The 21,475-nt window shown below is 38.5% G+C and overlaps 1 protein-coding gene across 4 annotated transcripts in view; it reads left to right on the forward strand.

The window, feature by feature from the left end:
* Positions 1-21,475, forward strand: part of micu1 (mitochondrial calcium uptake 1) — an 81,326-nt gene that overhangs the window by 28,787 nt on the left and 31,064 nt on the right. For 2 of the 4 annotated variants that reach the window (XM_033012418.1, XM_033012416.1), the window contains exons 4-8: positions 7,252-7,405; positions 10,107-10,269; positions 12,846-12,889; positions 15,790-15,801; positions 21,296-21,410. In XM_033012418.1, the coding sequence (XP_032868309.1) occupies positions 7,252-7,405; positions 10,107-10,269; positions 12,846-12,889; positions 15,790-15,801; positions 21,296-21,410 (488 nt within the window). Of the gene's footprint in view, positions 1-7,251; positions 7,406-10,106; positions 10,270-12,845; positions 12,890-15,789; positions 15,802-21,289; positions 21,411-21,475 lie in introns of all 4 variants that reach the window. The other 2 variants (XM_033012417.1, XM_033012419.1) reach the window with 2 other exon arrangements.

A 21,475-nucleotide genomic window follows, 5' to 3' on the forward strand; every position in this document is an offset into this window, starting at 1 on the left:
GGTGTTGTAAATGTTCCTCCATAGAAATAAATGTAATAGCCTCCTTATGAATCACTTTAGAAATTTACATATAGCACAATAGAAATAAATAATATTGAGGTTATGAATGATTTGTTGAGAGAGATATACATTGCAGCCCAAAGAAAGATCTGTGAGTGCAGTGTTAAACTGGATTCTCCACACATACTGCCAGACCTTTTGAATATTACTCACATTTGTGTTTATATCAGGTTTTCACTCTTTGTGGGATATTTGCTTTTGTCAACATGGTACTGTTGATGCATGTTTAAGTTAGAAACACCACTGCTTCGGTCTCCTTATTTTTGTTTCCTTTGATGCAGATTAAATGTCTTCTGTATATTGAGGATTGAATGGCAGATAGCAAGGTACTATAGGCAGGTATTATAAAAACATTTAGAAGACATTTGGACAGGTACATGGATAGGAAAGATTCATAGGGACTTGGGTAGGTGGGACTAGTTTAGATTGGGCATTTTGGGTGGCATGCACAGGTTGAACTAAAGGGCCGGATTCCATGCTTTCTTACTCTATCACTCTAATAAATGATTAAATTTTGATTTAGGAGGTTGAAACTTGTGAATGTTCCAATGATTGATGCCAAGGCCACAGTTGTTCATGATCGGTATTAATGATTTGATTGAAGACATTAGCAGAGGTTCCTCAAATTGATTCCAAGGATAATGGGTTTGTCAAACGAGGAAAGCTTAAGGGTTTAAGGCCAATCCTCGCCAGAAGAATGTAAAATTATACAATTGAAAGTTAAATAATTTTTTGTGGATTTGTTGAGGTGATGTCTAGAATCAGGAGTCAGTCACTGTTTCAAAATAAGGGATTGGGCATTCAGGATTGAGTTGAATAGAAATGTGTTCACCCAGAGGTCAGTGAATCTTTGGAATATTCTTGTTGAATTTCACAGTAAGTATGGGAATGGTACACATGAAGGGTTGTGGCTCAGGTTTACTTGTTTCTGCTGATGTAGTTAATCAGTCACTGCTGCGTTATGTGACGGGACTGTAGTTCAGTCAAGGATAGGTACTTGATGTGGAGGTGGCTGGCTCAGCTGTTCTAGATTGTGCATATTGATTTTATTTCCAGCTAGGATTGAATTATTTCCTCATTCTAGTGGTTAGCCACTCCAAATTATAACACTGACATCCACTGAGCCTTGTGGAAAATTGCCCAGGTATATCCTGTCCATAAAAAGCAGAATAAATCCAATTTGCTTAATTACAATCCATTAGCTGTATTTTCACCCATCAGCAAAGTGATGAAAGTATCATTGGCACTGCTGCCATGCATTCCTTGCTCACCGATAACTGGCTCAATAATCCACAGTTAAATTTCAATAGCTCATGTGGTTTGAGACCACATCACAACCTTGTTCCAAACACGAATCAAAGAGCTAATTAGCACAGTTGATATGAAAGTGTCTGCCATGATATTAAGGAGTTCTGGTAACACTGAATTGAATGTGCACAGAGTAAATACTTTAGTGATCTAGTCGTATCTTGCACGAAGGAAGATGATCAACCAACCTCAGGATATCATTGCAATGGTTCCACAGGGCAATATCTAAGGCAAGCCATTTTCTGCTGCTTCATCAGTGGCCTTCCTTCCAAAATGGTCTTTCTCTTCATCTCCATGACACAGTGTACAGGCAACCCCCATGATATGGAGGGTTTACGTACCGAGAAATCAGTCCGTGATGGAAAATCTTACTTCTCACGGCATCCCAATATGTAAGTGGAATTGCGTTCTGGATTACCTACTGGATGTTTTTCTCTTCTTCTTCTTCTTCTTCCTCTTCTTGCGTATGGCGTGCACAGCCTAAAGTTGTAAGACAACTTGTTCTGTTTGATCTTCTGTTTGTGCACGCCAGGTTGATTGCATTCGTCGAAACAGGGTGGACCACATGAAGGTTACAATCTCCCACACCATGTTTTTCTCTCAACACTAATGATGAGTACTGCAGCTGCTGGTGCGGAGCCATTTGGGGGAATCCCCAATCTAGCAATTATCTTTGCAAACTTACAGGACAATCTTACAAAGTGGCCAGCAGCAGTGTTTAAAGACACATGTGGCTGCAGATGCTTATCACGTTCCTGTCTTCCTGTTTGAATGGGAAAAGTACACTTTTAAACCCAGATCAAGCATAAGTAAGTAAAACATGAGCTGCTGGAAGAACTCAGTTGGTCAGGCGGCATCTGTGGAGTGAGTTGAACCAACATAGTTTTGGGTTGGGTCTTTTACTCAGACTGAAGAAGGTGTCTGGAATAAAACATCACCTGTCCATTTTATTCCCCAGATGCTGCCTGAGCTGAGTTACTCCAGCAGTTTGTTTGTCACTCATTATTCCAGTATCTGTGGTTGCTTTTCCCCCAAATATAAGTGAGATAGTTTAATGATATAAGTCATGACAAATAATTTAAACGTTTAAAATTGCTGGTCTTGTTTCAGACATTTTGAGAATATATAATATGGAATGTTCTTGGGAAGAAATAAATGGCTGGTGAACAAAATTAATGTTGTGGTTCTGAAAAATCACTTGATTTGTGCGTTTATCAAAAAGTGAGAGTTTAAAATAGACTACACTTTTAGTTTATTTTAAATTTTCTGTCCATTTATTTAATTTTCCCCACAACCCCTCATTCCAATAAGTTCCAAATTTTATTTATCTAGGATTTTGGGGTAGTAATTTGTGAATTCCATAAGGGCGAGTTACTATAACCTGAATGTCTAAAACAAGGTGTTCACCATAACCTCTACAAAATGCACTGTAATTACTCACCTAGATTACATTGAAAGCACGTCCCAATCTTGCAACTATTGCACAAGGAAGGGCAGGTATTTCAGCTGCATAGGCACAATGCCCCCCTGAATGATTCCTTCCAAGTGACACACCTTCCTGGCCTGAAAATATATCGCTGTTGCATCTTCATCACTGTGTCTAAATCCTAGCACTGCCTGTCCAATAGCAATTTGAGAACATCTTCACCACTGCAATTCATCAGAACCATTGTTAAGTGTGATTAGTGATGGGCAATAAATGCTGGACATGCCAGCGATGCCTGGATTCTGATTAATAAAGGAAGAAAACAAAATGGTGTTACTGAAGTTTTTTTTAAGTTATGTTTTGAATGTTGACTCTTGTCAGAATAGTTAGTCTCTGATAATGGTTCACAGTTACTATCAGCACTTCTTGCAGCTTTTATGCAAGATGACATTTGGCATAATTTTATGTGCTGGCATCCAACAGCAAGCTCAGTCTGTACAGTGAAATAAATGATGCAAAACATTAGAGTTGGACAATATATCTGGTTGCTTTGTGAGCCACACCATTGCTTTGTTCTTGCCTGTGAATGTGCCATTCCTCACTTAATCATGGGATATTTCCATTTAACATCTCTGACCTGCCGCTGCATTTGCTGCCTTACAACGAGTTACGTCTGGTGAAGCCCATCATGAAAGGGAGAACAGGGGAGAAGAAGAGGAACCAGAGTGGCTGGTTCTCTTTTGTACATCGGTAGAAGACTGGGTGCGGGTATTCTGACACTTTCTGCATCAGTCAAGTGTGTCCTCTGAATTTTTTTGTGGAGTTGCTCGGGGCCAGAAATTATAGTGAGGATCAGAAGTACGTACAGCAAAGGTCCTGTGGACTGAATGGTAGGTAGCTGGCTCAGATGACGAAAAGGGTGGAACTGAAAATTGTCAGAGGTGTGACTGGACATTCCTGCAGAGGTGCTATAGAAGAACAGAACACTGAAAAATAGAAGCAGGAGTAGCCCATTCATCATTTTGTTTATGAGGAGGAGGTAAGCCCAGACCCCTTGGTACCTTCTGTAAAGTGAAGGCTATGCATCTCCTTCCTAAATGTATTCGGTGACGGGCTCAAGAACCTTCTGGTCAACCTGGCCCATAAATATCTAGTCAACGCACTCTGTCCTTGTACAGCTTTCCACCATTATAGGGATCAGAGAATTAGAAATTCTGAGACATGGTTAAATCTGTGATTGCATATGATTGTGTAAATGTATCGGAAGGAACTGCAGATGCTAGTTTATACCGAAGATAGACACAAAATGCTGGAGCAACTCAGCGGGACAGGCAGCATCTCTGGAGAGAAGGAATGAGTTGCGTTTTGGGTCAGACTTGAAGGAGGGTGTCGACACGAAAGTCACCAGAGATGCTGCCTGTCCTGCTGGGTTGCTCCAGTCTTATCCGTCTATGCAGTGTTCATTTTTTTCCCGAAGGCCTACATGCAGACGTATATTAGTGTGAAGTGTAAGTGATGGTTTACGATTGAGCTCACTGTTATGGTAAAGCATTATCAGGTAGCATTGCGATTTTTAGTTCGGTTCTGGTCATTGATTCACCATCCATTACATTTAGGCTTGTATTCCTGGTACTTCTGGGTGAAGTGACTTAGAAGTACAGGAACTACTACAATGTTGGATAAATATCATTTATTGAGATTTTAGAACAACACATTTTCAGTAAATGAAAGAGTACATTGGACCCTCTCTGGCGTAAAAATGTCAAATCACAGGAGAAACGAGCCACTTTGCCTTTAAATTATTTTTTTTACCACAAGGAATACCATTTGAATTATTTGATGGACCATTATTCAAGTTACATGCTCATTCTTTCTGGAAGGTTGCTGCCTTGATGTTTTTAAAACATTTGCAGTGTTCAGAAATATCATTTACAATATTCATTATCCGCTTGAAATATGTCATTTATCTGACAAGCGTGTCAATTTAATGCCAGAGTGGTGGACACAATAGAAGCATAAATTAATTAAAGTAAAATCCAATACCAATTTTGCAGCATTTGTCAATTTGTAATTCTTAGTCCAGCCTATTAATGGAAAGGCTCTGTCGCACATTCTACGCTTCATTTCTCACAAAAAGTTCAATTGTGGTCTTGTTCGCTTTCTGCAGTTTATTAACTGCATTTGTCAAATTGTACAAGCTCGAGGATCAACACCTCATTGGCGTTAAGCTTTACCGCCTCATGATTTCCCCTCTCTCTCTCTCTCTCTCTCTCTCTCTTGCTCTCTCTTTTTCAGAAACTTTCACTACCTTTCTCAGCTGGTGGCACCATCACATTTCCTCGACATATCTCAAAAAATGTCACGCCTTCTGATTCTTATGCCATGCCAATTACAGTTGATAATTGAGAAATTGAAATTCTCCAGTTCTGAACCCTATTTTAATTTTGTTTCTCTACTATTTCCATACATGCCTGTTTTGCTTACTCTTGTTGATTTTGGGGTATCTGTATATTGAGTGTAATCTGAGATTAATGCTTGACTCATTTAAGAAATCCATACCTGTACTTTTAATTTAGAGAAGTAAAAGATTTGCTATTGTATTTGACTTCCTAGTTCACTGTTGGATTCTCCATCGAGTTCCATGGCAGAACACCGATATACTGAAGAGACAAGCTACATGCAAAAAAAAACATTTGCCCCTTCATTTTTATACCAGAGTTAGCTATAGTAAGAATCATGACTCCACCCCCAGCACTTACAAACATAGAAACATAGAAATTAGGTGCAGGAGTAGGCCATTCGGCCCTTCGAGCCTGCACCGCCATTCAATATGATCATGGCTGATCATCCACTCAGTATCCCACTTGAATGAGATTTGTCACCGTGGGTAAAAAAGATCCATGCATATATGTGACTTATTTATTTTATTAAGCTTTAAACTAAATCCCTTTTTAATTCCTATAAAAGTTTTGCAGACGTGAATTATTTTTAGATTCTTTGACCATCAGAGACAGTTAAAGTATTCTAACTGCAGTGAGCTGTCAACAGGATAATCTGCGGCAGGGTAACAGATCCCCGAGGATCTAATTTGTGAAGGCAAGTTTCACTGGCTGCTCATTCCACTTCCTGGACGACTCTTGGGTATGGCATGTCATCTTAATTTATATCCAAAGTTGGCAAAGGCTGTTGTGCACCATAGGTGATTAATTTCAGCTGTTGGCCAAATCCAGGATGATTCAATGCCTCCTACCCACCGTCAATCTGCTATTTATTACTTGTTTGTTCTCAAAACCTTCCCACTAAAAAAAAATATTGCCGACCCAAAAAAGTTTTCCAAATTAGAAATGTTGCAATTATAATTTCATATCTTGTTGATAAAAAGCCTGCAAATGTTTCTTGTATGATGGCATTCTTGATGTCTCACATATGTTAGAAGTTGGAATAGGGCATCAGTTTATAGAAGTAACATTTTCCAGAATCATTCACTGTCTATATTTATCCATACTATTGTGATTGATTCCATCTAGTCCACTGAAAGATTATATATGACTTTTCATTGGGGAAACATGACTTTTGTAGTTCACATCTGTGTACAGTTTTGTATTTTTTCAGTAGATGATGCATTTCCCAAGCAGCATTTGTATTCTTGTATTTGATAATAAATAGGAATCTGAAAAATATTAATTGAAAACATTTTATTTAGGTTTTCTCCCAGCTAACAAAAAAAGATTTTGGTGCTGTTAGGTTTTTGAAAAAAAAATCAAGATAGGATTTCATGCACCTATAATGGGATTTTTATTTCAGGTTAGACACGATACTGCAGATGCTAGAGCCTTGAACAGAAATAAACATCTTTGGAGAAAATTGAACAGATGACGATTTGGGTTGGGGCTCTTCTTCAACAGGATCAGCTGGAGAGTTTGTGAGATGACTGCATGTAGGGTGAAAGGGACTGGATAAGTGTCAGCTAGAAAGATCAAGATATGAGGAAGATCTTGAAGACGGGTCCTGTTCCGAAACATCATCTCATCATTTCTCTTAATAGATGCTGACTGACGCACTGAGTTCCTCAAGCAGTTTGCTTCTATCACTTGTTAAATGGCAAAGAAAACTCGACATGTTTACCAAAAAAACCTAAAGGTTGCTGTTGCAATTTGGTGATGCCATGCTATCATTTATAATAAAACCCGGTCTTACACAATACTATCAGGAACAAATGAAATGATCCTTCATCTCATTCCTTTAACAGAAATTTTAATAGCTTCTCCATTTTCCCATGGCATAGTGGTTGCAATACTTCAGCTATTTGCAGGTCTAATAGGAAGTCAAAAAAGGGCTGCTATTCACTGTACTTGTTTAGTTTACATTTGTATGTTCTTTTAAGCTGAAAAATAAACGACTTTTGCTTATACCCACATATCTGCGTGCCAAATAATATCGTAACACTTCCTCGACAGAGCACATGCTGAAGGAGCTGCTTCAGTAAAACATGTTCCCAAAAATGGCTCGTCTCGGGTAGAGGAGGAAAAAGATGGCGGAGAGGCTTTGAAGGCCCAGGAAGAGGACACACAAAATGAGAAAAAGAAGAGACAAGGATTCAGAGATCGGAAGGTATGTCTAATTTTTTATAGTCATTGCTGGAAAATTCACAGTAGCCTAGAAATTACATCGTTCCCCTACTTTGGTAGAGATATATGTTAATATATCAAGTAATTTGAAATTGCATGAATGGTCCTTCTTCATACTTGAGTCCAGTCAGGGTTGTTGAGTTATTGATATAAAGCGTCAGAATTGAATCTGTTTGCTGACTCGGACACAAATGCTGCCACGCTTTCACAGGCCTGCATTTGTCCTTGGTGGATAGTCACAAAATGCTGGAGTAACTCAGCAGGACAGGCAGAATCTCTAGATAGAAGGAATGCTTAACGTTTCAGGTCAGGAGTCTTCTTCAGACTGAGAGTCCGTGGAGAGGGAGACACAGAGATAAGGAAGTGTAAGGTTGAAAGCCAGACATCAAAGGGGATGAAGATCCCATGAGTCCTTGGTGCCATTGGTTAATAGTGTGGGCCACCGGTGATGAACATTGGCTATTTTATTTAATGGTGTGGTGTTTGCACTTTTGGATGTTTTGCTTTGAACCTCCAATATAATGTTTTACTTGCATTTTAACAGCAAACAATTGAAGAATTTAGATTTGACAATATCATGTTGAACTGATGCTATCATCAATATTAGCATCTGATAAAAACCTTCAGAAGAAACACTGTGTATGTTATATTTGCTTTCTAATTGGTTGTTATTACTATTGCTCTTCATTCATTAGCTGTAATGTACCTTTGCTTGCTTTGTACTCTAGAAATGAATTATTATTGATTTCACTAATGACAATACTAGTCAATCTATTATGTCTCCAAATTACATTAAGTGACGTTTAGATTTGAAAACTGCTTTCTGTATTTTAATATAGTGTAAATCTAGCAAGCTTTTTATGGTGATTTGTGTCAGTTATTAGGGCAGGCTACATTAAAGATGATGACTTTTCCTACATTAATCAAATGCAGAAAGGTTGCAGTTGGGCATTTTTATGTGCAGCCAGCCGACTGTTGGTGGATTGTTTATTAAATCATGTTGCACATCTTTGTAGTTTAGTGGCTCATTCAAAATGACTTTTCCTTTACATTTTCCCCATTCGGAGTGATACATAAAATTAATCTTTTGTTATACAAAACTTGCTTAGAGATTTTAAGCTCAGTCGAAGGTAGACCAAAAATGCTGGAGGAATCAGCAGGTGGGGCAGCATCTATGGAGAGAAGGAATAGGCGACATTTTATCAATCTCCTCAATGTTCCAAGGAAGTAGAGGCGTTGATGGGCTTTCTTTATGATTGCATCAATGTGCTGGGCCCTGGGCAGATCTTCAGAGATATGTACACCCAGGAACTGAAGTTGTTAACTCTCTCCACCACCGATCCATCGATAAAGACAGGTTTGTGGATCCTTCCTGTTCGCAAGTCAACAGTCAGTTCCTTGGTTTTACTGACGTTGAGAGCAAGGTTGTTGTTCTGGCACCATTCAGTCGGATGATCGATCTTCCTCCTATACACTGACTCATTAACTGTGATTCGTCCAACAACAGTGCTGTCGTCAGCGAATTTAAAGATGGAAATGGAACAGTGTCCATCTACACAGTAATGGGTATCGAATGAGTAGAGCAGAGGACTAAACACACAGCCTTGAGGTGCCCTTGTGCTGATGGTTATTGAGGAGGAAGTGTTGCTGCCAATTCATTGTTTTCTGTTGATGAAGTTGAGGATTCAGTTGCAAAGGGGAGCACAAAGACAGTTCCCTGAGCTTGGTAACATAGCATTCAATTATATATTTCTTTTAACCGAGTTGTTGACTGGCATGCTGATTAGAGGATACAGCTTTTTCCCTATACAACCTATCAAAATATTTTATAAACCTCCATCATTCTCTGAGACCTCTTAAATTCAGGAGGAAAAGTGCTAGTCGATTTTGATTTAAAAAAAAAATTAAAACATATATCTTTACTCTTATTGAGTCAAGTGTTGAGTTTGTTTCAGTTGAAGTTTGAAGAAAATTGGATCATTGACTTTTATCATTTTTAAAATTTATTTTTCAAAATAAATTTGTATTCTGTCCTTGTTCGCAGAATACGTAGTCCTATTCAAATTGCAAAGTCATCTGGAACAAGTTTTAAGAATTCCCTCGGAGCAAGTCAGACTATGTGAATGCAGTATGCTATTCTTGTTGATCACTGGCATTCAACAGTCATGTTCTTTCTGGTTACAGACTTTTCCTTTAAATGAAAAGAGCCCCTTAGCAAATTAACTAGAGTTGATACACAAAGGTTTGCATGCAGAAAACTGATTATAAATGTAAGGTTTATGTTTGCAGAAGATCAGCATGGAATGACTTTTATAAACTGGCAATTTGAAGTGTGGCAAATCCATCAGATTCAATAATAAATGCTGGATTTCTCGCCATTGTTTTGGTGTGTGAAATGATATGTGAAATGATGTGCAATTTATATATTTAAAAACAAAGCGATATGTTACAGATTTTGATGGGTGTCTGCAGTATTGCAAAAAGCTAACAATGTAAAATTTAACATTTTTTTGTCACTTAAAGTTCAAGACATTTTGCGTTAATTTTCCATTATAGTCCTGCCTTCAAATTAGTGATTAAATATTTTGCTTTACATTTTGGGTACAAATAAGACAATTTCCTCCTTGGCAACAGTTGGCAGAGCAGGCAACTTTTGATAGAATTCTTTTTTTCTTTTTTCTTAGGTCATGGAATATGAGAACCGAATTCGAGCTTACTCTACTCCAGATAAGATATTCCGATACTTTGCAACATTGAGGATCATCAGCGAGAATGGAGATTCCGAAGTGTTCATGACACCCCAAGATTTTGTACGGTCGATAACACCAAATGAAAAGCAGCCAGAGAGTGAGTGGGATAAATTACATTTCAGTTAACGTTTATCGAAAACCTCTTGAATTGAATGGAAATGTAGCCCAATTTGATGATCCCCACGAATGAATTCTAATGAATTCCAATTTTGACAGTAATAGTTGAGCTAATGTAAGAAACAGCGGTTGTTCAGTGGGTCAGCTATGGGATGAGAACAGGGAGAGAGAAACTGTTAGCTATTGGAGCGTTCATGTGAAGAAGATAGAAATGTCTCTCTCTCCATCGGATCTATGACCAAATAACCAGTGCTGGCAGTTTCACTTATTGTCCCTGCCCATTGAAAGATTAAGCACAAAGATAGACACAAGAGTAACTCAGCGGGTTAGGCTGCATCTCTGGAGAAAAGGAATAGGAGACGTTTTGGGCCGAGACCATTCTGAAGAAACATCACCTATTCCTTTTCTCCAAGATGCTAACAGACCCGCTGAGTAACTCCTTTTTGTGTCTATCTTTGGTTTAAAGCAGCATCAGTAGTTCATTCCGGCACTAACGATTAAGCACGTCCTAAATAGTTAAATCTAAGATTGCTTCTATACTTCACTTTATTAAATAGCATATTAAATCCATGCTGTCTTTAATTTGTGTACTTTGGGGGATGGAAGAGGGGGATAATAAATATTTCCTTCTGCAGTGTAATGATTTACTCAATTTCAACAAAATGTTGTTGAAACTAATCCTCTTGGCCAAGAGACTGTAATATTCTAATTATTTAATCCAGTATAATGAAATGGAAAATGTATTGGGGAATCAGATTTAAATTAGAGATCTATTCTATTATTTCAAGTTAATAACTTGGAGCAGTAGTTTGCAGATAAGTAACATTCTTATGCTTGCCATGATAGACTGCCTATAATTCCAGCAGAGGAAGACCAACCAATGAAGGTTATACATGAAGTTAGACACAAAAAGCTGGAGTAACTCAGCGGAGACGGGCAGCATCTCTGGAGAGAAGGGATGGGTCTCCACCCGAAACGTCACCCATTCCTTCTCTCCAGAGATGCTGCCTGTCCCGCTGAGTTACTCCAGCTTTTGGTGTCTAGATTCGGTTTAAACCAGCATCTGCAGTTCCTTCTTACACAAGGTTATACATAAAATTGTTTCTTGAAGAAATAATAAGTAGGGCTAAATTAACTTTGCTTGTAAGTGTACTGATAATTATCAATGAAGGTTTTGTTCACAAACACCATTTATTTAATTCGTATAACGGGTCAATTTCTATTTGATTTAAATTCTCACTATATTAAGTCGGATATTAACTGAACAGTCAGTATGTTTTCCCTCCATGTCATGTTGCACTGCCATATTTTGCAACTATTTACCACTATCTTTAACAGTGCAATTATTTAATTTTTACTTTTTTTTAATGGACATGTGAAGGTAATTGGACAAGGTGGTTTTTCTGTCAATGTTATATATCAACCATATGTTAGACTCTTTATTATAGTTATTATCTAACAAATGTTTGATTTTTGTCCAGATTTCAGTGCTGATATTGAGGCTTCTTATTGATGCACCGTTGGCACAAACATCAGTTTTACAGGAACTGGGACTTTAGCATGGGGGAGATATTGTTTATTGAATTGTATATTGTGAGAGGTATTCTGGTCTGAAGAAGGGTCTCGACCTGAAACGTCATCTATTCCTTTTCTCCAGAGACGCTGCCAGACATGCTGAGTTACTCCAGCTTTTTGTATCTATCTTCTATTGTGTATTTAGTTTGGGCTTAAGCATTAGCTTCCTGAATGGGGTAATAGCAGCACTCGGGCACAATGGGATTGTCAGTAAACTGATAACTTTCTTTAGATGATAAAGGATTGCATTTGTACAAGTGTAATTTGCCAGTTATAAACACATTTACTAAAACATGATCTCTGGTTGTGGAGCTGTATTCAAGCTATACTTCAGCATTGTCAACTTCTGAATTTTTTTTTGCTCTATTGCTTCTGCTACTCGCCCTGTTCTTTACTCTGTATTTTCACCACAACATTGATCGTCCTTACTTGCATTCCCTGATTTGTTCCCTTCCCAGCTTGGAAGCTTCTGCTGCCCGGCATCATATCACACGCCATTCTTCTGAGACAGGACTGCTGTTTGTCATCACTCCCTTAAGCAATAGTACAGCTTGGGTTAAACAAGGATCTGCAGATGCTGAGTTGCAAAAAAATTAAAGCTTGGGGCTTCAGTTTGCTTAACGTTTGGATTATTTAGTTTTGAAATTCATAGCACAAAACAAATAAAGTGCAGTAAATGGCAATGTATCAACAAACATGACATGAGCAACGCCTGAGAGATCTTCTCGCATTCTACATTCTGACATGTATTACATCCTGGCAAACACACTGACTTGGAATATGTTACAGATTTTTTGCTTTTGAAAGTGTTCCTTAAAAATTGAAACATGTTGGAAGATATTTTCAATCGGAATTAAATTATCTGGAAGGGAGTTAACTGTGATATGCTTTGTCCGACATCTGAATAAATAAAACCACTGCCAATCATTAAGAGGATTTCATTGTGATATTTAATTATAACATTGTGTCTCTCCTTTACAGATCAAGGTCTGGACCAGTTCATTGTGAAACGATGTGATGGGAAGGTTAGTAGCATCATGCTGGCTTGTACGAGGCAGTTGTTAGCGGACAGTGGTGGAAAATGTTAACAATAACAGCTCTGTGGCGCAGCACTAACCATATATTGCAGTGGTAAATGTATGTTATATGTTCAATTCACCGGCAATATGTTGTGCGGGATCTGTGTACAGTACACACCAGATGAAATCTCCCAGTGATCAGTTAAACTTGTTGGCAAGGTTGATATGTTTTCTGTGTATTTTACATAACTTTTTTTTCAAGTGGTTGAATTTCCTCCACATTAACTGTAACAGACATTACTCAGGTTGTACAGCACTAACATAACTCCATCCCCTTCTGCTATATTCATGATATCAAATGTTATGCTCTGACAGATACAGGGGAAAGTCTGTTGGCTCATTTTTCACCAATTGTTTAGTTTAGTTTAGAGATACAGCGCGGAAACAGGCCCTTCGGCGCACCAGGTCCGCCCATCCAGCGATCCCTGCACAATAACAATATACCACACCCGCTAGGGACAATTTTTACATTTACCAAACCAATTGACCTACAAACCTGTACGTCTTTGGAATGTGGGAGGAAACCGAAGATCTCGGAGAAAACCCACGCAGATCACGGGGAGAACGTACAAACTCCAATCAGACAGCACCCGTAGTCAGGATTGAACCCGGGTCTCCGGGGCTGCATCTGCTATAAGGCAGCAACTCTACTGCTGCATCACCCTGATCACCCAACCTACTTAAATCTCAACCTCTTCTTAAAACACTTCAACATCTTCTTAAAACCTAACTTCATGATTGATTGAAACGGCCCAAAGCCAATTGGAGGTGGTGAAAGACATGAAATTGCAACTCAGTATAATCTCATAAAGAATAAAATCAAATATTTTCCATATTAATCCATAATCGCATTGATGTTCTGAAAGGTGCTGACATATAGTTTCACCTGCTGAGATTTGACTGTCTTTAAACCAGTGACTGCACAAGATGGCTCAGTGGATGCATAAGTATGGTATCATTTTGTGCCAAGATCAAATATTACGTTCTTCTCTGCCCATCTCCACTCCAAGAATGTAGATTTGTTATTGCATGGAATAAATTTCTTGATTGGTTACTCGCCAATGCTGGGAAAAATGGGGAAAAAAAGACTGCCAAGAAAATCAGTTTCTATTGCCAGCAACTTTCCCCTGCCTTTTTCTTGAAGACTCTTTGCAAAACTGTATTTTCCAGTGTATCTGGCAGCAGTTTGCATTCCAAATGCACTCTAAATCAGTGGTTTTCAAAGTGGGGTCTGCAGCCCTCAGATGGGATATAGGATGTTTAAAAAATGGACCACCATGTTTGGTGCTTTAAATAAGTGCGAATCCACAGACTGGGGAACTGCTGTTAAGTAAATGCCAAACAACAGACGTAAGAGATTGGTGCTATTATTTGGCTGTGCAAATTGATCATTTGGGAAACTGGATCACCTGAAACATATTGCAAACAACTGTTCTAAATGGTCAATGTCAGAGATGGGAAACTTCTAGAACTGCGGGTCTCTAGATCTTGTTGCCAACGTTGAATTTTTGTGTTCATCTAGCCTGCAGATTATTTATGCATGGGTAGATAGTTCAACCAAAAGGACATCGACTGCAGTGTCAGAATTGTTCTTGCAAACCAATTATCATTCTTGCAGGGAATCCGGCAAGAAACCTTGGCTAAATTATCCTCAACAAATCAAGTGATTGAGAGCCCCAATAACATTCGCAATAGCCAAGTAGAACAAACCGATTCAAAATAGACTTAGAATGGAACTTGGGTCCATTTATATGGTCCACACATTGGATAAACGTTGAGCAATCTGTTTCACTCACTGATGACATGTTATTGGGAATACAATTCCCTTCACTTTAATATTCTTTTGAGCTGAATGATCTTGCAATGTTGATGTGCAACTCCTGATTGTTTCTTTAATGTTAAGTATTTTTTTTTCTCTAAAAAAAATAAATGGCATTGTGACTGACATTATTCATATTGTATTTTGAGAATTCTATAAAATGCATATGTGGATGCATATGTACGGTATCATTTTGTGCTAAGATCAAATATTACGTTATTCTCTGCCCATCTCCACTCCAAGAATGTAGATTTCTTATTGCATGGAATAAATTTCTTGATTGGTTACTCGCCAATGCTGGGAAAAATGGAAAAAAAAGACTGCCAAGAAAATCAGTTTCTATTGCCAGCAACTATAAAATTAAAGATTTGTTTTCGCTGTCTACATGTGTAACTATGGCAGTTTTTGTTCTGTGCAGGTATATTATTTTACCACGGCTTATTTTACTTTCTACAGACATTTCATTCTTTCACTATGGGTGTTTTTCCTTGTTCAGAGATGTTCCGGTTTCCATCTGGCTGTTGCTTATCAACAAGCGTCCTACAGCCATATTACAAATGCCTGTGGATGTAATACAGTCTGTTTGACTGTACAACATCGAATAGAGTGTTGTGAAAAAACTATAAATCTAAAACAAAGCACACTGTCACTGGGTCATTTCTGCAGGTGTGTTCTATTATGAAAACCTCACTACAGGAATATTGCAGATGACTTATTTTTATTTGGAATTATTTTGGCAAATGTTATGCGCATTCTAACATGAAGATGTTTTGCTGTGTGTTGATGCATTCAACATTTTGTAACTCCTTGTATTATTGTTCTACTAAAATTTAACATTGTTAATGTCAACTAAAAAGGAAGACTAACCATCCAGACTGCTTTTCTTGTCTTAATGTTGATGTATCCATTAACTGTTCTTATTGTCTGCCCGCTCAGTTGCTTGTATTCATTTAATGTAGTGTACTATATATTGTGATGTAACTGGGCACCCATTTTTTTCCTCCTCTTCATCACACTCCCTCATCAGGATTTCTGGCAGGTATGAGGCGTGCGAGCATGTGCATTAACCAGTGTGCACTTCAGCCTTTGCTGTGCTTTCCTCTGCAGGACCTCGCTTGTTTCTCTGATTGGACCATCCTAGCATGCTTTATTGCAAGTGCCTGAGACACCAGGAAAGACTGAGCACTCAAATTGAATTGTATTTTTTATCTTGTGTTGCTCTTAAATGTTCTTTCAATGTGAATAGTAATGACCTGCGTTTGTTGCAACATGCCTCGGCACTTACAAAATAATTGTGAACAATAGGGACTGTTACGTCAAATTTTCTATCAAACAAAATGGAAAATTGGGATTTGGTGGTGTTTTTGGAGGATTTTACTAAAGTCGCTGGTTATGGAGAATGCAAGTAAGTTTCTTGTGCATAGAAATGTATTACAACAGGAATTCTCTGCCTCAGAGGGCAGTGGAGGCGGGTTCTCTGGATGCCTTCCAGAGAGAGCTAGATATGGCTCTTAACAATAGCGGAGTCAGGGGATATGGGGAGAAGGCAGGAACGGGGTACTGATTGGGGATAATCATCCATGATCACATTGAATGACGGTGCTGGCTCGAAGGGCCGAATGGCCTACTCCTGCACCTATCGTCTACAATGCTTGAAAATCGCCTTTTACTACACAGATCATCAATGGACATATTTTTATATTCGGGACTATCACTTTTTTTTTTTACCCCAACGAAACAGCAGTGACGTAAGACATCAATTAATCCAAGTATGTTTGGCTAAAAGATGTTGGCCTGGGCACTAAGCAGTCATTGCCGCTCTGGGTCAGCCATAAATTGTAATTCCAAGTCAAAGAGAGAGTACTTGAGGGGTTAAGCACAATTTGAAACACAACGAAATGGTGTTGTAGTAACCAGAGATCTATTTCTTTGCGGTGTTGGTTGATGTTGGAAGCACTGTCTGTAATTGTCTAGGGTAGCTGTCAAACATTTTATTCAATTTACCTGTAGCTTCACTCTGGGATTTCATGGCAAACTGCACCCAGTTATTGCTGGACATAGAGAGGATGTGGGAAACTGGATTGTGTTTCAACCTAAAGAATAAATATGAATTAAGAGAAATCTGCAATTGCTGCTCAGAGTTTGCAAGCAACCTATGCTCAGAATAGCAGAGAAACCTCAGAGATTTTGTCACGATAGTCTTTGAGTGAGCCCAATTTCTGTGCAAAAGTACAAAAATAAAATATTGCAGGAGAAAAATGTTTTAAGTGGTGGGGGAAAAAAGCTAATCTGGTACCATCTGTGAAAAATGGCTGGAATAGATAGGAGGCAAATGGGTATCTGACATTTATAAGGAGGGAAAGAGTCTCTCGAAACTGCTAGTCCAGCATCTCACCAGCATTTTTGTTTTTCTCTCTTCCTCAATTTTTCAGATATTATTTGTCTCTTCCTTTTGCACCTATTACTGATTGGCTGTTTTGCATATATAAAAATACCAGACTTGGAGAAAAGCATTCAGAGTGTCACCTAGAATTGATTTTATTTTAAAGTGGTCACAGGCCTTGTGCTAAGTAATTGGTAAACTCTTGGTGGCAGCTACTGGGAAAGGCACATGCAAATGATTGTTGCAGTAAAATAGATCAGACCTTGAAGTAGATTCACCTTAACAGATTGTGTATGCTTCTGTGACATTTAAATCCTTCAGAAATATCTGGTTAAATACGGCATGTTAGAATGTGCACACCAAGACAGCCAAATATTTTATTGTACTTTGCTTTTGGGACTAGGAAAGGAGATGCAGTGATTGAATTCAGTGGGGGAGATGTACTGAATTCGATTTGGGTAACGGGGAACATACTCAACATTTAACCAGATAATTTCCTCAGAAGAGAAAAATATAACATTCAATGCAATGATAAAGCAGATATAGAACGTGAATTATGAAAGGGAACTTGGACTCCATGCTTTACAAGTGTTTGGTTCTCCCAAGGATCTCGTACTGATACCACCTCAATGCCCTTCAAAGTGGAAGAGCCACACAGAAACGGAGCCCTTCAGCCCATATCGACCATCAAGTATCTGTCCTTTCTACCATTTATTATATTGCAGGTAGTAATCTAAATATGATTCAATGGACGAACTGTTCATAGATTAATTATCTTGAAACTAGATTGTAAAACATGGACTACAAAAATATAACTTACGTCCTTTACATTTACATTCTCAAGCATCAGGATTTAGTTATTAGGCTTCTGCACCTCTTTTGTTATTATTATTATTATTATTATTATTATTAATAATAACATAAACATCTCAGGTGTATCCTTGTAGATAACAGAGGTTAAACAACTGCATGGGGAATCCATCAACAGTGAAAAAAATAAAAGACAACGCAATGTAAAGGTGCTCTAGTAAATTTGGAGCAAGATGTGTGGATGTCAAAGAAGAGCATTCAAAATGTGAAGGTTTGCTGAAGCAGGCAGCAGAAGCAGCAAACCAGATGATTCTGTTCATCGGTTTGAAAAAATTAATGGCACCGGAATTATTAATTAATTTGTGGGATGTGGGCATTGCTGGCAAGATCTAGCATTTGTTGCTGAATCTTAATTACCCTTTAAAAAGTGATGCTAAGCCATTGCTTTCAATTGCTGCAATCTTTCAAGTGGTGAAACTTCTAGAGTTGTCGGATACAAGTTCCAGGATTTAGATTCAGAAAAGGTGACAAAATATTTCCAAGTTAGAAAAGACCGTGAGGAAAATCTGCAAGTAGTGTTGTCCTTGAAGTGCTCCTTGACCGTGTCCTTTTTGGTGACAACTGTGGCTTTAGAAAGTTGGAAGGTGTTTGAGTAGTCGAGGTGATTAACTGCAGCTCATTCTATAAATGATATGCACTGCAGATATATTGCCCTGCTGGTGGACATTATTGCTTGTGTGCGGGTGATATATAAATGTACTGGCGTTCTGTGTGACTGAATTGTGTTTCATCCTCCTACACATAACTTGCAAAAAATGAACTAATTCCAAGACGTTGTACATTGGAAACGTATCTGTGTGTCTGTTGCTTTCAATCAGATTCATATTTCTAGTTATTCACTGCTTTTGAGATTTATGAACCACTAATAAAATTCCAAATGATACACAAATGGACTTTGTACTACAAGGAACAATGAACAGAGTTCCAGTTTCTTCATTGATTACTTTTGAGGTGTTGTTTTACCACAATACTGTGCCATTCATAAAAGGTTCATTCGAGAAGATAAAAATTGTAAAAGGTTTTTAATTGTTTGCATATTTTTAAATGCAATATGCTTGTCATTTTTGTGCTTTGTTAAACTTGGGTTTAAATCCATAATTATTTTTAGTCTATTAACTCTAGAACTGACTAATTTGCAGTGGTCTAACTTCTGACATTTGAATCATGTGTAAGTATGATGTTAAAGAACTATTTGCTTTACATAGTTTGCCTACAGGAACTGTTCACTAGCGTTTTCATTCAAAGTTCTCGTATTACTGGTTATTTGCTTTTAAAAGCCATTGAAATGTGCAGGAGTGAATTTCACTGGTTGGTTGTGCAGATCCTTCATCAGATTTCATGTAGAGGCCCAAGTGCACTTGAGGATATTGGACTTGTGGTGCAACATAGCGACACAAGAATGCCGCTAAGATCTAAACCAGTAAAGTGTGAACTACGGCCCTTGGCAACTTCGAGCTAGCCCTGGTGAAGGGAAGCAGTTTTGAAGGAGAAGCTCCAACTCCAATGTTATACTTTGCATGGTTGAATAAGCTTTTCCTCAGTATCTTTTTGCCATAGAAGTAAGCAATGGGAAGGGTTTGGGCAGATGATGAGAGAAGGATTATTGGAAGTGAACTGGCTAATGAGAAAATATTTCTGTCTTCCTGGTCCAAAGGTTTAAATTATGTAGATAACTCTGCATTTGCTTGAGTTTAGATGGTTATGGGGTAATTTTAATTGACCATAATAACATCCATTGGAGGGTTTTTCCCTTTGTTGTCCATGAACCAACTTTACCCGGGTGCCTTGATGCCACACTCTGTCACACAGTGCTTTGACGTCAGACAGATATTCTCCCCTGTTAACTACAATGAAGTCTTCGGACTTTATATGGATCCATACAATTTATGGATGGCATAGTGGCGCAGCTGGTAGAGATGCTGCCTCACTACACCAAGGACCGAGGTTCGATCCTGATCTCAGCTACTGTGGGTGTGGAGTTTGCATGTAACCACATGGGTTTCCTCTGGGTGCTCTGTCTTCCTTCCACATCCCAGAGTCGTGCGAGTTTGTATATTAATTGGCCTCTGTAGATTGCCCCTAATGTGTATGGAATGGATGAGAAAGTGGGATAACACAGAACTAGTGTGAACAGGTGGTCGATGTATATCTCTACACTAATCTAAACTAACCTGCAAATCGTGCATTAGCAAACCCAGATCCCTTTGCATCTTAGAAGGCTGCAGTCTCTTAATATTTAGAGAAAAATCATGATTTATTTTTTCCTGCCAAAACAGGCCGATTTTCTGAACCAGCATTCAGCTTAATTTGTCCACTCATTGCCCACTCACGTAACCTGTCTATATCGACTGGAGGACTTGGGTTATAAGGAGAGATCAGATCAGCTACGGCTGTTCTCCCAGTAACAAAGGAGGCTAAAGAGTCACCTTATAGAGATTAATCAAATTGTGAGGGGCGTAGAGAGGGTAGATAGTCTGATGTTCCCTTACTGTATAACTCTATGAATCTTTTGTATGAGGTGATTGCTGGGCAGCGCAGACACTGGGCCTTAGGCCCCGTTTCAGTGCTGTATCTCTAAACTCTATGACTCAGTGCTGTAGGTACAGAAAGTTATTTTTTCTGGTGGGATGAACCAAAACAATGCGACTTGACAGAACAATATATGAACAAAATCAGGAAGCACCTTTGCTTTGCCGAGTTGTGGAGATCTTATGCCTGTGCCCAGAAATCTATGTATGCTAAAGATTAGGTGACATTTTCAAGTTTAGTGGGGGTTTTTTTTTTAAATTCTGTACAAAGAGATATGAAGAAAGTCAATATTCGGTGTACTGAAGCTTGGATATGTCATGAGTTGATTGATTGACTGAACAGGAACAAGGAATACAGTATAAATGCTTTGAATTCTAATTTGTAGCAGTGTTTCTGAGTCTTATAATTTCCTGATGGTCAGTGAAAACTGATCTGCGTTTCACGGTGATCTTTGGAACCTTGCTGTGACATTTTGCAGCATTTACTTATGTAAATCCGTCCGCATCAGTCTTTCCTATGTTAAACATTGCTGTGTTTACTGTGTGTCTGATACAATGGCCTTTGCATGGTATTCTCCCTAACCGTGGCTTCTGCACAACTATAATGACATGCATACAATTTTGCGATCAACTAAATTCCCATTTCTTGTCTCTCGGCTTCTGCTTTGCATCTCAAACAGTTTGAAACCTTATACTTAATAACCCAGCAATCTCTCAGTATTATTGTCATTTTATTATTTTTTCTTTGGCAGAAACTGACCCATGGGCGGGAGAAGTTTGTCGATGAAGACAGCATATTTTACACACTGGGCGAATGTGGACTGATTTCATTCTCTGATTACATTTTTCTCACCACTGTTCTGTCCAGTAAGTATTGATCCAGCATGATGCACAGCTCTCTTGTGATCAATCTGTAAGCTGAGTGAATGAAT

The sequence above is a fragment of the Amblyraja radiata genome, chromosome 37 (assembly GCF_010909765.2).
Source record: "Amblyraja radiata isolate CabotCenter1 chromosome 37, sAmbRad1.1.pri, whole genome shotgun sequence".
NCBI lineage: Eukaryota > Metazoa > Chordata > Chondrichthyes > Rajiformes > Rajidae > Amblyraja > Amblyraja radiata.